The following is a 17,128-nucleotide window of genomic DNA, read 5'->3' on the forward strand; positions in this document are numbered from 1 at the left end:
GGAAAAAAGACAGAAATTGGGAAGTGAAAAGAAGGCTACAGGGTAGAAATTATTATAAGTATACCTAGGTTTAATGAACTGTTCTTTAACAAATGAATGATACTCAATGGCCTAGAAAAGTAAAAATATCACAAATATTCTAATGCCTTGGTCACTGGGCATAGTATCACAGAAGAATCCTGAAGAAGGACATGTATTTCAAGTAAAAGGAAGACTATTTATGTCATTATAAACTTCCTCTGTGAAAATAGTAAATAGGGAGTTCTATTTATAGGTGAGGACTGGCAGAAAACGGGGCTGGAAAGACAATGAAGATTATGCAAACCAATACCATCTAATGAACTCTACTTCCACCCAAGTCAAGTCCTTTGTCTAAAATAATGCATCAAAATAAATTTCTTCTAATCTACTACAACCTAAATTTGTTCTAAGAAAAAAAATAATATGGTCCTCATTGAGACGCAGTGGAGGAAACAAAATAAGCACACATATTGGAATTGCTGCAACTTTAGACAACAGACAAGTCCTCTAATGAAATTGTTATAAAAAGATTTAAAATGAACTTGTTCTGATTGCAGAGTGTCCAGAGAACATTTAACTATCTCCCCAAATTCAAATACGGTAACCATTTTAAAGCATCCCCTGCAACAACAAACAGAACTATAATATAGCTCACCAAGGAGGTAGGTAAATAGCACTGAAAGTTTACAGAGCAGACATCCAAATAGGTTACTGATGGGAAGAGGGGATCAGAACAGCATGATGTAACTGGTTCAGATGGACCCATAAGGGTCAATGGACAGCATAAAGCACTGAAAATACCGTGCAGTGCAGTAAGTAGTCTGACTTTAAGCACCTTTAAGAAGAACTAGAAGACCCTGGTGGGGAAGGTCTGCTTCCTTAACTCCATACTCTAATTTTAAACTACACCACAGCAGAAACATGTACTTTGACTAGTGCCTGAGTAGGGTCTAGGAAGACCACCACACTAATCTGGGTAGATTTAACATCCTGAGATAATCAAGGTGGACCACGTCAGTCAGAAAGAGGAGAACATGAGTATAGCCACAGAAGCAGAGCAATGAGAGAAGGGGTAAGAGGAAAGAGAGGGTTAGCTATCCCAGGATGATGAGCAACAACAGGTAGCAAAAGAGATGAGGGGTGGTGATCGGGGCGGTGGACTGGGGAGTGAGGGGACAGGGAGGGACAAGAGGAAGCTTGCCTTTCAAACCAGGGAACACTCACTGTACTTCGTCTGAAGTCCAGAGGGAACATAGGCAGAGTTGGTGATAGTGGGCCCCCTCACACCATGAGATGTCTATGATGGACCACTAAGCAGTCCTCTCAAACCAGGACCCTGGGAAACATGTCAGAAGTAATTCCAGCATGATCTTACCATCTGATGCAAGAATTTTCTAAACTAGAACCAGAAATCCAGGAGAAACATCTGATATTACTATGGCCTTGTCATGGGTCTAATTACAAAGATATTAGACTTGGTGTTCCTACATGAACACAGGTGAACTTAGCAAAAGGTAAAAATGTCTGAGTCTTAAAGAATAAGGAGCCACTCAGATTTGGGCCACGAGGGTTTCAGAGAATTGCTAAAACCAAGTCTCAAAATCTCTGAAGTTCTGTGACCTTACTTGTTTTAAACTGTCTTCCTTATTATAACTTGACTATTACATGAAGCAGAGACTTTTTAGAATCACTGTATCCCCAATGCCTTGATCATAGATTTCTCAATAAATGTCTGTGGAATATAACTATATACATATACAAGAGAAAGGAACAGTGGTTTTCAAACTATGTCCAAATAGCTTATGAAAGGGAAGAGGCCATGTTATATAGGACTGCATCTGATAGGCCTGTGCCCCAAACACACATTACAAAGTAATACTTTACTACTTAGGATTTTGGGATTGTGTGTGTACAAGATTTTGTTGGGGGTGAGGGAAGGGTTCCAGTTCTAAAGGAAACTCTTAAAACCACTGGACTAGAATCTTCAAGGTTTCTGTGGTACAGAAAAAGCACTGGTTTTTTTTTTTAGTTTTCTTTGCTACTAAGTTCTGTGTGTCTCTGAGAAAGTCCCAAGTTCCCTGGACTGCAGCTATAAAATAAAGGAGTTGAATGATATGATTTCTAAGAAGGTTCCTTCAAATTCCAAGCTTATAATAATAATACTTGGGGAAAACAGTTTCAGTGAACACTTTCTTCTAGCACCAGAAGACTTATGAAAGAGAATAAGCAGATTCTCTAGTGTTCTTCAGTAGAGAACAAGCCCTCAAAGCTACAGAATATACATGCTATTTACATTCTTACTATATATGCTTCGAAGCCTGTCCTTTCTCTGTGACAGTAACTCTTCATATAGCAAATTTTCTCTGTACTAGATTGGAAACAGGCACAGAGACCAAGTCATGGAGGCGTTTAGAAATATGTCCTTTGTTCCAATAAAAAGATGAAAAATGTAGGAGGTAGGATGTTCTCTTTATGTCCCTTCCCCTCCTTCTGCAGTCTAATGTAAAAGATTAATATTCAACTTCATTTTCCAACACTCTAGGTAGGCAAAGTAAATGTTCTGTGCTACACTATTCACTTATGTGGTAGTTTATGTTAGTTTCTAAAAATTCTCACTAAACAGTAACTATCTCCTTGGGTTTATTTTCATTATAGCATTTATTTCAATGCAAAGAAGCACTTCTCAGTTATTTTAATCTAACACATGCAATTAAAAGAACATAAAGGAGAAACAGCCTTTGTTACACTACGATCGTTTCCCAGGGATACAGAACAAGCTGAGCCACGCTAAGAACAGTGGAACAAGACACATATAAGAGGAACGGAGCTCTAGTTGATATACTGATCATCATCATCATCATTCTTTTTATGAAAAGACTCTCAGCCCTTCTCTGCTCACAAACTAGGGCATGATATTCTCAGCTGAGAGGTTGCACTGGTATACCTTACATGTCTGGGTCTGCTAACTTTTATAGCTCATATCTATAAAATCGTCAACTATAACTATCTTACAAAACACCAAATTCAAGTATTCTCTTTTCTTTTGTAGAATTATAAGTTTTATTAGCTCAATAACTGCAGCCCTTTGCTCAAGTTAGTTCTTTTTATATTACAAAATGTTTTTAAGCTCAGAATTTAACAGACTCTGCTCTAAATAACACTCAATGAAACAAATCAGAATAACTACTGCCAAATGAGAATAAATAGGGACATATATATTTAAAAGGAAAGTAGGTTCATAAGTCTTTGGCCGAGGAGTATGGTTTGCAGCAGATCTAAGCTTGTAGGTTCTATTTGGTGACACGAATAGAAGCAATAAGGATTCTCTCCAAGTTGCTGCTAACATACAGCACCATTACTAATTTTTCATTTGAATGAGAATTTTCTCCACTAAACTTTTACTTTTTATATAGACAGTTGAAAAAAATTTAACTGACTGCTAACATTTTGTATCAATTTGCAGATACAAGTTATTAACCAATCTTAAGCAAGAGTGAAAACTACCAGGACTTCAGAAAGTCCTGGAACTTCAGGAATATAGTTTCTATTTGCCAAATACTTCCCTCTCTAGCCAACGATAAATTATCTGCTTGTCTAAAAAAGTAACTTCTTGCAATTTATGTTCTTGACTTTTATAAAATGAGTAAGTCAGAAGTACTATAATGAAACCTACAAATATAGCTAGGAATGTTCTTCATACAAAACTAATGGAGAATATATTATCAAGAATCTTACTTTTAAAGTAATCTAGAAGGGATGAAAAGAATCAAGAAAATACTATCTGAGCTTTAAAAAAGGAAAAAAGGACATCTAACACATAAATTTAAAGTGTGTAAAACTATACTCTACTCTTAAAAATGAGTTGCCATTACAAGATTAAAATGTCTCTTAGTTTTATAACTATCTGCTAACCCTATGTATCCCAATAGGAGAAAAACTTTAAAATGAACACTATTTAATTAGACTGACACCTACCTGTGCTTTCTGAAGCAGTTCAATTGTAAGAGGAAGCCAATCAGGAATGAGTTTCTCCATTTCCAAACTAACCATGGCCAGGGCAAGCATGGATCCTTTGAATTGCAGAAGTTGGCTGCAGGCCATACAGTGAAGTAATTGCTTGGTAAGGACTGCCAAATGTTGAGATGGGCTCAGTTTGGGCAAACTAAAAAGTAACTGAGGCCTAGTTGACACTGCAATGGCATGGAACTAAAAAAAAAAAAAAAAAAATCACAAGAACATCATTCTAGTTTTACTCAAATGTCTAGATAAGCTATATACAGAAACTGATGTAACCTCAGGTATTACTCAATTTCTAAGTTTGCAATTTTAGCTTCAATGATTTGACATACACCCCAATTTCTCATTTTTCCTTGGCTAATTGCAATAATTTTCCTTTTCCTAAAAATCAGAACAACAACAAAAAAAATGAGTGGGCAATCTACTTTTCAAGTTACTGAAACAGGACTACACATTCAAATAAGAAACTAAAAGATTTCAGGTATATTTACAATGTGAAGAAAATCCAATGGTGTGGCTGTGTGAAGATCCCAATTCAACTTATCCAGAATAATTCTCTCCATCCTCAGAATTTCAGATGAAGAACATCCACAGAAACTATCTCTTGCCAACACCTTCAGTACTGGTATTCTCTATCCAAAGCAAAGGGGGATGGGGCAGGAGGACAGGACAGAAAAAAATAAACTCATTTTTCAGTTTTTGTTTTTGGTAAACAGAAAATAAAAGGATAATTTCAAAAAAGAGACATGACTAATCTTTAAAGGAAAATATTTACCTCATCTTCCTCAACAGTCTTGGCAGCTAGGAAAAAACAGCTGATTGCAATACAACTCAGGTATTTTGGGTGGGCCTAAAATGGGGAAGAGAGAAAAAGCAACTTTAGTGATTCTTCAAAAAGTTGAGTTAAAAGTATGCACACAATTCTATGGAATTCAATTAATCTGATTCCTACGCATTTTTTTTTAATTAATTTATTTATGGCTGTGTTGGGTCTTCGTTTCTGTGCGAGGGCTTTCTCTAGTTGTGGCGAGCGGGGAGCACTCTTCATCGCAGCGCGCAGGCCTCTCACGATTGCGGCCTCTCTTGTTGTGGAGCACCGGCTCCAGACGCGCAGGCTCAGTAACTGTAGCTCACGGGCCCAGCTGCTCCGCGGCATGTGGGGTCTTCCCAGACCAGGGCTCGAATCCGTGTCCCCTGCATTGGCAGGCAGATTCTCAAGCACTGCGCCACCAGGGAAGCCGCCCTACCCACTGCTTTCTAGATCAGAGCTAACTTTTAACTTCATAACCTCAGCCTTATACTCTATGGAAATACTAAGACCATTCCATTGTTGGAAGTTCAACCAATGCTAGTTAGCCAAAGTTAATTTCTATCCAGCAGAGATGAGCTTGATTTTACAAGACATTTTTTTATTTAATAAAATTCCCCAAATTAAAAATATATTTGTATATTTTTTAAGCTAGTTTTATTCTCTTTGCCTGTTATATCAGTTAGATTAACATACTAGGTGTTAGGGGAATTAAAGAGAAAGAAGGGAAAATAAAATAAAGGCTATTAATATATTTCACATGCTTTAAAAAATTATAGGATGCTAGCAGATGAAATTTTCTAATTAAATGTTCACCCAAAAAATTATATATTCAAGATCCATGATAAGAATGAAAGGCTCCTAAATATATACAGAACCAATTAGTGGGGAAAAAACCTTTCCTGGGTTTGACACCCATAGGAGGGCTTGAATTTGCCTATTTTCCTTACCTATAATGAGCAGGCACACTTTCTACATCATTGGTAGAATAGGGTTTGCCAACCCAGCATCAGAATCCAATTTTAAATAATCAGGACAGGGATTTCCCTGGTGGTCCAATGGTTAGGATTTGGTGCTTTCACTGTCATGGCCTGGGTTCAATCCCTGGTCAGGGTACTAAGATCCCGCAGTTGCTCGGTGCAGCCAAATAAATAACCATGATAATTTAGTCCAATTATATTGAATGACACAGAGATAAGCTATATAACACAAAGAAAACCTGTTTCAACATTTATTTTATACCTAAATATTACATTCCCATGAAGCCTTGGGGAAGGCTTCTGATGACCAGAGTATGGCCTTGATTAATTACTTAATAAACATGCCAACTAATGACCATTGTGCCTCAGTATAAGTGGCAGACTGTCTAGGAATCTTCCAATTCTCTGCCAGTATGAGAAATAAAGCTAGTTCAATACTATCAATGTTTTAAATAATCATTAATATTAATCAGAATATTACTGTTTAGAAAGCACTGCCATAAATATATCTTCTTTTACAGATGAAAAAACAGTCTCAGAGGTTAATGGACACCACACAAGTGATATAGAAAGTGAAGTCAGATCTTGTTGCTAAGACAGTTTTCCAGGTTCCCTTATTTCTCCATGTACACAACACATCAAAACCATATCCCTGAGGTAATCAGAGTTCATTACAAAGAAAAGAGTCCAACAGTTAACAACTTTGGGTAGGAAATGCAACCCCCAAATCAAGGGCACCAATAATAAATTTAGTACTGAAATGAACCCCAACAGCAAATATGTGGGGGTGTGTTTTTTAAACAAACAGTAGTTCTCAATCCTGGATGTATACCAGAATCATCTATGCAGTTTTTGTTTATTTCAATACAGATGTCCAGATCTCACCTACTAGAGATTCAGATTCAGTGTGTCTGGGATAGGGCTCGAGGTCTATTATTTTTAAAGAATTTCATAGTACCTTCTTCTGCACAGCTGGGATTGAGGTTCCATTCACTGTTGTAGCCCTTTAATGGTCTGCTTTAAGCACCTTTAAACTATGAATACATTTTAGATGAATTGTTTCAATATAGATTAACCATATCTAAGTATCTGATGCTAGTAGTATGATAGGACCCATTAAATAAGCAATATGAAAGAAATGATATTTTATTTGGCAAAATTCTCTAATTGTTCCAAAAACTTCCCCTAAATCTGTTTAAAATGTTTAATAATAAGGCCAGTAAAAATCTTCTCTATGATAGAAGCTACAACAAGTCCATTAAAATTTTTGAGGAATATACAACCCAAGAAACGACACTAACCTCAAACGCATCGTTCTCTGTGAAAGGGAGATTAGCTACAGTAGGGGACTAGGGAGAAGGGAGGGGGACTTGATGCTGACATAAATGTAGGCATCTCAGATAACCCAGACTGCAGGCAATTAGTGTCATTATAATTTAAGTTGCTTTACTCTCAAAAGTAGAAGTTTGAAACATAGAAAGGTAACTTGAGTGGCCATCCAAATTCTTCCACTCCATAATTCTTTGGCTTCTATTTTTTTATACCTAATAACAAAGAATATGGCACCCTCAGCACTGAATACATCATTTCTGCAGCTACATATTCCTAGGCATACAAATAACAACTGAATTGCTTTTCATGCCTTGCTATTGAATAAATGCTGACTTTCTGCTTTAAATCTGTTATGGGCCTACTATGACTGATTTCACATAATATAACCAACAATATATTATAGCAATAGGGACAACATAAAACTTACCTGTAATGCTGCCATTTAACAAAAATACAATGAAGTTATTTTATGACAGTTCAGTTCATCTTGTTATACTCCTCTAGAAAGTATTTATATATTGTTCAGAAAACTACACAAAAGGGATTCAATAAATAAGTAGTGACAGAGAAAAATATGCAATAGGCTTATACTTTTCTAGTCTGATTCACTGTTCACAACTAGTACTCAGTGTGTTAAAAAGATGACTGAACATTTTGCCAATGCTATATGGTTTGTATTAAAATCAAGAGATCAAAACTTTCATAGGTTAAGTATAAATTATGAATACTTGTAGCCAAAAGAAAACTACAGAATATAATTAGAAACATTTCCGAAAACTCAAAGCAATAGCTTATAAGTATACATATAATCTTTAGGAAGGTTTTCCACTCCTTCCCACTTTGTAGAATATTTTACTAATAGTCCCTGGTGTAGCATATAAACCCTCAAAAAAGAAGCTGTATGTAAGTGTATTCTAAAATATTTACCTTTACAGTAGCTAAGAACCTGTCCAAAAGACTGCTAGCCAGAGCAAATGTTTCTGGGTAAAGGTTGAATTGGTACTTGAGTTTGGCCAGCCACTGGATCACTTCATCTCTCTGGGATGGAGAAACATTCTATAAGGGAACAATTAAAAAATAAAAATAAAGTGAACAAGTAAAGTTTCAAGTTATCATCAAGGATATGTTTGTAATTCTTGTTTATAAAAGGTTAGCAAATGCTATGGAATATGTATTTATTAAAACTACTTAAAATGTTTTAAAGTTTATTCAAAATCTATCAAACTTGAGATAAATGAAGATAAAACCTTATGTACTACTTATAGCATTTAATATCAATATCCAATATTCTCTTATTTATTAAATAAAATTTTCACGATGTCATCTCACTATATATCTATACTTTAATTAAGCTGAGGTTTTAAATTTTAGGTAACACTAATATCAACTGATAGTAATTTTGGAAGTAAGTTTTCTTAATTCTTGAAAATAAGAAAATATACTGAATTTCTTTCAAAGGCAGCAAATAGCCATTAAACTATTTTAGGAAACACAAATGGACTATGATAACAGAATGATAGTCCATTAAAAACAAAACTAAAGTCAAGAGGAATAAATGAAAAATATCAGGAACAAGAGACAAATTACACATTTAAAGATGATGAAAGAATATTGAAGGGGAAATTAACCTGAACCAACTTATCATTACAAAGATCACTGCACAAACACTAAACATTACTGGCATTTTAATCTTCCAACATATTATTTTAAACTGCTGGATATAGGCTTAATTTTTAAAAGGTACACACTTTAAAGCAGTATTTAACGATTTACTCTTCAGTTTTGTAAGCACCATAAAAAACAAAACAAACCTAGTAATACTTAATCTACTACTAATAAAACAGATCTATGTAAGTACTACTTCTGCCAGGTAAACACAACAAAGTACAGAAATAACTCTGTGATTAGTGGGAAAGACTATTTTCAATAAGTGAGAGTTCCAGACAAGTAAAGGTTTAATCTAAGCACTGCAGGATTTATCATCATAACCATTTTGGATAGAAATCTCTTTAAAAATAAATATAATACTTACCTCATTCCTCAGAAAGTACAGAGACCACAGCTTAAACCTTTTTCCTGATCATTCAACTTAATGAAATTAATTCCTATATCACAGAAAGATGCCTCAAGAGCTACTAAAGCACGAAGGGCTGTACATCTTGACAATATATCTCCTCAAACAGGTATTTCAGTTGGAATTTCTTCTCTCCTTCCTCTTGGCTTTCTTTAGTTTGTAAGGAATAAGCGCTTTGATGACCATTATAATCTCTACTATTGCACTGGCTAGTTTCTCTTATTTTAGTCCAACTCCTCTTTCTGTCAGTTTTCAGCTTTGACACAACAAAATAAAGTGTTTCTGTGTTGGCCAAACCAACTAATCACACATGTAATTTTTATATTTAGCTCTAAACTTAGTTATAACTGGTATTTTAGAAGGTTAACTGCCATACATTCACCTTCTGGTCAATTCCTTTTGTCAAATAAAGATTGAATCTAGAATACTGCACAAGAAATACTGAGAAGAAAATGAGATAAAGATGGTTTACAACCTCTTATATTTACATCTCACCACCAAGCTGGTGTTAAGACTATGAACAATAATTTGAAAACATCTGACAATCAAGACATTTAACTGAGTTCATATTAATGAACATTAAGTGTCAGTCATATGATAGGTCATGGGAATACAATGAAGAATGAACTCTGGGACTTCCCTGGTGGCACGGTGGTTAAGAATCTGCCTGCCAATGCAGGGGACATGGGTTCAATCTCTGGTCCAGGAAGATCCCACATGCCGCGGAGCAACTAAGCCTGTGCGCCACAACTACTGAGCCTGTGCTCTAGAGCCTACGTGCCGCGACTACTTAGCAGGTGTGCTGCAACTACTGAAGCCCGCGTGCGTAAAGCCCATGCTCCGCAATAAGAGAAGCCACCGCAATGAGAAGCCCGCGCACCACAACTAAAGAAAGCCCGCGCGCAGCAACGAAGACCCAATGCAGCCAAGGGGGGGATAAAAAAAAGAATGAACTCCCGCTTTAAACTTTAAAATTTAAAGTCTCACGGTGAGAACAACCACCAGAAAATGTTAATAAAATATGGTAAGCATTAGAATAGAGACATACACAGGGTGCTAGCAGACCACACTGGAAGGGCACCTGGCCCAGTGTGGGGGTAGAGTAAAAGGCTCTTGAAGGAGACAGTAGCTAACTTGTATCTTAAGGTGAGGGGATGGGGCGATCATTTGTGAGGCAAGGAAAAGAACCAAGTATTTTAAACCTGTGAACTTTACTCTGAAGGATAGGACCAATGTCAACCTGGAGGCAATAACCTATTGTTAAGTTCCTCAGATTTGCATATAAAAATCAAGATGGATGGAAAAGACTGCTAGAAACAGATATTCTGACAACTAGTGAAACTAGTGATACAATTCAATGAATCAAAAAGAAACAGTAAGTTTCTTTTGTTCATGGGACTGAAATTGTGGGCTTGACAGGTTTGGGGTATATAGAGTAGCAGGGAACTGTATGTCCTGCAGAGACTATTATCCAACTTGACAAGAGGAAACTGGAGTTATGCTATTAAAGCCACGAGTTGGATTCTCACTCTTACAAAAAAGGAGTCTGAAAAAGGCAGCAAAATACTATCTGGGGGCTTCCCTGGTGGCGCAGTTGTTGAGAGTCCACCTGCCGATGCAGGGGACACGGGTTCGTGCCCCGGTCTGGGAAGATCCCACATGCTGCGGAGCAGCTGGGCCCGTGAGCCATGGCCACTGAGCCTGCGCGTCCGGAGCCTGTGCTCCGCAATGGGAGAGGCCACGAAAGTGAGAGACCCGCGTACCACTAAAAAAAAAAAAAAAAAAAAAAAAAAAACTATCTGGATTCTATGGCTTCTCCAGAGGTGGGAGGAAGCAGACACAGCCCTACAGCTAATCCCTGGGTCAGAGAGCTCTTAGTATGGTCATTGGTTTTACAATATTCCATCTTCCATAGAGCCTTGAGGTGCTACTTTAAGAGCTGGACTAGGGGCCCCTAAAGGTCCCTGGGAACCAAGTGAAGCAATCACAAAACTATTAGACGGAGAGAGTTAAGTATTCAAGAGAAATTAAATTTCTACCAAGTTGAGCTTTTATCTAAAAGTGCCAAAAAAAAAAAAAAAGTAATGTTAAGTAAGCCATCCGAACAATTCAATTACAAGGAAATAAATTCATACAGGGAAAGGCAGATGGTGATACAATCTGATGAAACTGGGGACGCTTTTAGGGAGGTGAAAGAACAACGATCTAGAGTAGCAATGAGGAACAAAAACACCATTAATTCTACCTTCAGGTCAGAGATACAGGGGAAAAAAACCCCTAAATAACGGATTATATTATGTAATGTGATTATCTGGTGTTTGACATTAAACAAATATATAACACAAACATATAACTGTAAGCAGTCCCACAGAAGATGAACATAATGTTCTCTAAGTATGGGTGTAACACAAGGGAACACAGTTAAATAGAGATTTCCATACCATATTTATAACTAAATGATATAACTTATGTAAAATACACAGAATGCAAAAGGCACTTCAATATTAGTTTTGTCCTTTCCCTCCTCTAAAAATACCTGGTACTCTGTGATGCCAGAAAAAACAAGTTTACAAAATATTAGATATAAATAATTCTCTTAAACCAGTTACAATGCAATTAGTTAAGAAAGAGATCATGACAATCTTTGGACTTTAACTTATATTAAAAATTTGAGAATAGAACCAAGAAGCATTGTTGCATGGCTAGTATTATCAACACTAGCCAAAACTAACAATAACCAAAAAAACCCCACAGAAGATAATGGTTTGAGAAGACTCACTCTTAAGTGAAGTGATACTGATCCTAAGATCACTTTTTCAAATCAATTAAAACCTGCACTGAACAGTAATATTATCAGAATAGCTTTAAACAATTAAGTTCTGTGCATAAGTAATCCCATCAGGGAGGGAGGGAGGGAGGAAGGAAGGAGGTCTGCCTACCCTAGATAGTATTCCCTGATCAAGGGATCTGTTTTCTCTTATTTGGATTTCTCAAATAGCGTTAAGAGAGTTCAGTAAATTGGTTGAACAACTAATCCCACAGAGAATTTATAATGGTTTGACTCAACCTGGTAAAACACAGGGCTTTATATTCCACTGCTGCTATTCTGATCATTAAAACACAAATCCTCCCCAGCTTTAAACTCTAAAAGGTTCACCATTACCGAACAGATTAAGTATGACTCCCCAGGCATGGCATACAAATCCCTCTTTGACCTACCTCTCCAGCCTCACTCACCTTTCATCACTTTCTGCCTTAAAACTCATAACAGCAGTACTTGTATTTATGTTCTTCCTTGTTCCTGTAATGCTACTTACATCACTGCTCCTTTGCTCATACTGCTCCCTCTGGTTGGAACATACTCTCTCTCTTTTCCCTGTCTTATTATTTATCCTTTAAGAGATATTTCAATGGTCAGTCCCCACCAGATACTTTCCCCGATAAGTCAGGCTAAGTACCTTCCTGTGCTCCCACAGCATCCTTGTCACAACTATTAAGTTCAACACTTCTTAAAAAATTACCTTACTGCTCTTGCCTATGACTGAGTAGGTAGCAGCAAACCTACACTCTAGCTGAGAACTAGAAAAGCTATTAACAACAGCAACAGAAAGGCATGAGAACTGCTAGGATAACCGGGCCTTGAGGAGCCAAGATTCTGGAGAGGAGGTAACAATAAGAGAGGAGTCAACACTCTGCACAGCTTCCCCTTTCAGGCATCTGCCCATCCTGTGAGTACGGCAAGAGGTGTAAAGTATGAGCAAAGAAACCAACAGAGCTTTGGGAGTCTTACAAGGCAAGAGACAAAATTTGGAGACCTGAAGAGCCAAGAACCTAGTGGGAAGAGGGAGGGTCAGAGATCAGAATGTGACACTCAGCTGACTTTCCTCTTAACTCATTTTCTGAATGAAATTCTGAAGTTGGGAAGGACAAGGTTCTCAGAGGCTAAGCAGAAAGCCTTTGAAAAGCAAGAATGAGTTCAGGAGGAGTTTAGCACCCTTCAGGAATAAGGGGCACTAGTAAACACTCCAAGCTCTCAGCTGGAATCCTTGGCTACACTCTAGGAGTTGGGGGCAACCAGAGGTGATGAAGCCATACCCAACAGCAACCCAGCCTCCAATCAGCACAGTCCCTCAGTGGATTAAAGTGATTAACCTCCTCTTCAGTTTGCCCACCAGAGGGAAGACTGAACCATCCTGCAGAAAGATAGCATCTAGAGCCTCTACAATTTTTCATAATGGTCAGCAACCAATCAAAAATAACGAGGCATGGGCTTCCCTGGTGGCGCAGTGGTTGAGAGTCCACCTGCCGATGCAGGAGACGTGGGTTCGTGCCCTGGTCCGGGAAGATCCCACATGCCGCGGAGCGGCTGGTCCCATGAGCCATGGCCGCTGAGCCTGCGCGTCCAGAGCCTGTGCTCCGCAACGGGAGAGGCCACAACAGTGAGAGGCCCGCGTACGGCAAAAAAAAAAAAAAATTAAGAACCCAATACGGGACCTAACAACAAACTAGGCAAGGGTGGACAGCTATGCTTTGAAGAAAATTTATAGCTCTAAATGAGTGTATTAAAAAAGAAGAAAACTGGAAAACCAATTATTTAAGCATCTATCTCAAGATAAAGAACAGCAAATTATATAAAGAAAGTAGACAGAAATAACGAAAAAAAGAGCAAAACTAAAAAAACAAAAGACAAATGTATAATTGGGAAAATCAACAGAACTGAAAGACTGACAGACCTCTAGAAAGGGTGATTAAGAAAGAAAAAGCACAAATCAACTAAGAAATGAAAAAGGGAACATCACTATGGACCCTTTAGATGTTAAAAAGAGGATATGAGTAACTTTACACAAATAATTTGAAAATTTAGATGAAATGAATAAATTCCTTGAAAAACGCAACTCACCAAAACTGAGATAAGATTTAAATGAAGACCTGATTAGCCTCATATTTACCAAAGAAATGGGACTGATTATTAAATACTTTCCCACAAATGAATTTGTAGGCCCCAGTGGCTCTGCAGTAAAACCTTCCGACATTTAAGAAATAATATTAATCTAAACAAACTGAGAGCACTGAAAAAAAAAGCAGGAATACTTCCCAACTCATTTTACAAAGCCAGCATAACTTTACCATGAAAACTTGACAAAGGCATTACAAACCAATCTGACCCATGACCACAGATGCAAAATGCCTAACCAAAATATTAACAAAATCCAATGATGTATAAAAATTCAACACCTATTAATGAAAAAAATCTCTTAGCAAACTAAGGCAGAGAAAGGAACTTCTTAATCTAATAAAGATTAAGAAATATACAGCAAATATTATAGTTAATGGTGAAATACTGAAAACTTTCTCCTCAAATTCAGACTTCAGCAGTGTTCTGGAAACCCTAGCTAATTCTGTAAAACAGAAATATAGAAAGTATAAGGACTGGAAAGAACTAAATAAAACCATGATTATTCACATCTGACATGACTGAGTATAATACACAGAAAATCCTAAAGACTCGGCAAACTATTAGTAAGTTAATTTAGTATGGTCTATATAAAAATCTATTTTATTTCTATATACCAGCATATAGAAGCATGTAAAAAAATAAAAAATTTAAAACAATACCATTTGTAATAGCCTCAACAAGACTCAAATACCCAGGAATAAACCTAAATCACCAAACGTTAAAAGAAACTGAAGACCATCTTTAAAGAAAAATGGAGAAATACTCTATGTCAAGGGAATAGAAGACTCATATTATAAACATGTTAATTCTTCCCCAAATCAATCTACAGACCAAAACCCCCAAATTTTTTTATTTTTCAAAAACTGACAACTATATTTAAAAATACATATGGAAGAACAAAGGGCTTAAAATAGCCAAGACAATCTTAAAAAAAAGAACAAAGTTTATGCCACCAAAGGCTTATTATAATGCTACAATAACTGAGGCAGTGTGGTATTAAATAGAGGCAAACAGACCAATGATGAAAAAAGGGGCAAGAAACTAACCCACAAATGTATCTACTCATATACAGCAGTCACTTGATTAAAAACAAAAGTATGTATCACAGGGGGACTTCCCTGGTGGTTCAGTGGCTAAGACTCCACGTTCCCAATGCAGGGGGCCTGGGTTCGATCCCTGGTCAGGGAACTAGATTCCCCATGCTGCAACTAAAAGGTCCCACGTGCTGCAACAAAGATCCCGTAAGCGGCAAAGAATATCCCACATGCTGCATCTAAGACCTGACGCGGCCAAATAAATAAAGAAAAAAGAAGTACATTGCAGGGCAATGGCGAAAAATGTCTTTCTAATAAATGATACTGGTTTTCCATATGGAGAAAAATTATTCTTGACTCCTCCTACTTCACACCATACCAAAAAGGAAAAACAAAATCCTATCTTCATTACCTTGGATTAGGCAAATTTTTTTTTAGTATCTTTATTGGAGTATAATTGCTTTACAATGTTAATTTATTTTGTACAACAAAGTGAATCAGCTATATGTAGACATATATCCCCATATCTCCACCCTCTTGAGCCTCCCTCCCACCCTTCCTATCCCACCCCTCTAGGTCCTCACAAAGCATCGAGCTGATCTCCCTGTGCTACACAGCAGCTTCCCACTAGCTATCTATTCTACATCTGGTAGTGTACATAGTCATGCTACTCTCATTTCGTCCCAGCTTCCCCTTCCCCCTGTGGTCCTCAAGTCCATTCTCTAAGTCTGCATCTTTATTCCTGCCCTGCCACTAGGTTCATCAGTACCGCTTTTTTAGATTCCATATATGTACGTTAGCATACGGTATTTGTTTTTCTCTTTCTGACTTACTTTACTCTGTATGACAGACTCTAGGTCTATCCACCTCATTGCAAATAACTCAATTTCATTCCTTTTTATGGCTGAGGGATATTCCACTTTATATATGTGCCACACCTTTATCCATTCATCTGTCGATGGACATTTAGGTTGCTTCCATGTCCTGGCTATTGTAAATAGTGCTGCAGTGAACTCTGTGATACATGTATCTTTTGAATTATGGTTTTCTCCGGGTATATGCCCAGTAGTGGGACTGCTGGGTCATACAGTAGTTCTATTTTTAGTTTTTTTAAGGAAGCTCCATACTGTTCTCCACAGTGGCTGCATCAACTTACATTCCCACCAACAGTGCAGGAGGGTTCCCTTTTCTCCACACCCTCTCCAGCATTTATTGTTTGTAGATTTTTTGATGATGGCCTTTCTGACCGGTGTGAGATGATACCTCATTGTGGTTTTGATTTGCATTTCTCTAATGATTAGTGATGTTGAGCATCTTTTCATGTGTTTGTTGGCAATCTGTATGTCTACTTTGGAGAAATGTCTATTTAGGTATTCTCTGCCCATTTTTGGATTCAGTTGTTTGTTTTTTTTTGATATTGAGCTGCATGAGCTGCTTATATATTTTGGAGATTAATCCTTTGTCAGTTAGGCAAACATTTCTTTCAAAGGACTAAGCAAAAAAATTTTTTTGATAATTCGGTCATTAAAAATTAAGAACTTCTATTCATCAAAAGTCAACACAGGGCTTCCCTGGTGGCGCAGTGGTTAAGAGTCCACCTGCTGATGCAGGGGACACGGGTTCGTGCCCCGGTCCGGGAAGATCCCACGTGCTGCGGAGCGGCTGGGCCCGTGAGCCATGGCCACTGAGCCTGCGCGTCCGGAGCCTGTGCTCTGCAACGGGAGAGGCCACAACAGTGAGAGGCCCCTGTACCACAAAAAAAAAAAAAAAAAAGAGGGCTGATAAATGCACACAAACATCTACTCAAGTATTACTGCAGGCCCAGATGCCAGAAAAAAAAATAGCTCCTACTCTACCACTCCAGACCAGGAGATAATCAAAATACAAGATAGTACTGGGCTTCTC

At 37.5% G+C, this 17,128-nt stretch overlaps 1 protein-coding gene across 4 annotated transcripts in view; it reads right to left on the bottom strand.

The window, feature by feature from the left end:
• The window catches only part of CCNI (cyclin I), a 32,806-nt gene that overhangs the window by 3,587 nt on the left and 12,091 nt on the right, over positions 1-17,128 (bottom strand). For 3 of the 4 annotated variants that reach the window (XM_027087645.1, XM_027087649.1, XM_027087646.1), the window contains 4 exons: positions 8,086-8,214; positions 4,814-4,888; positions 4,530-4,670; positions 3,997-4,227 (listed from right to left, as the gene is read on the bottom strand). In XM_027087645.1, coding sequence (XP_026943446.1) covers positions 3,997-4,227; positions 4,530-4,670; positions 4,814-4,888; positions 8,086-8,214 — 576 coding nt within the window. The remainder of the gene's footprint in view (positions 1-3,996; positions 4,228-4,529; positions 4,671-4,813; positions 4,889-8,085; positions 8,215-17,128) is intronic. The other variant, XM_027087647.1, reaches the window with a different exon arrangement.

The sequence above is a fragment of the Aethalodelphis obliquidens genome, unplaced genomic scaffold, assembly GCF_003676395.1.
Source record: "Aethalodelphis obliquidens isolate GAN/ISIS:26980383/991018 unplaced genomic scaffold, ASM367639v1 scaffold59, whole genome shotgun sequence".
Classification (NCBI taxonomy): Eukaryota; Metazoa; Chordata; class Mammalia; order Artiodactyla; family Delphinidae; genus Aethalodelphis; species Aethalodelphis obliquidens.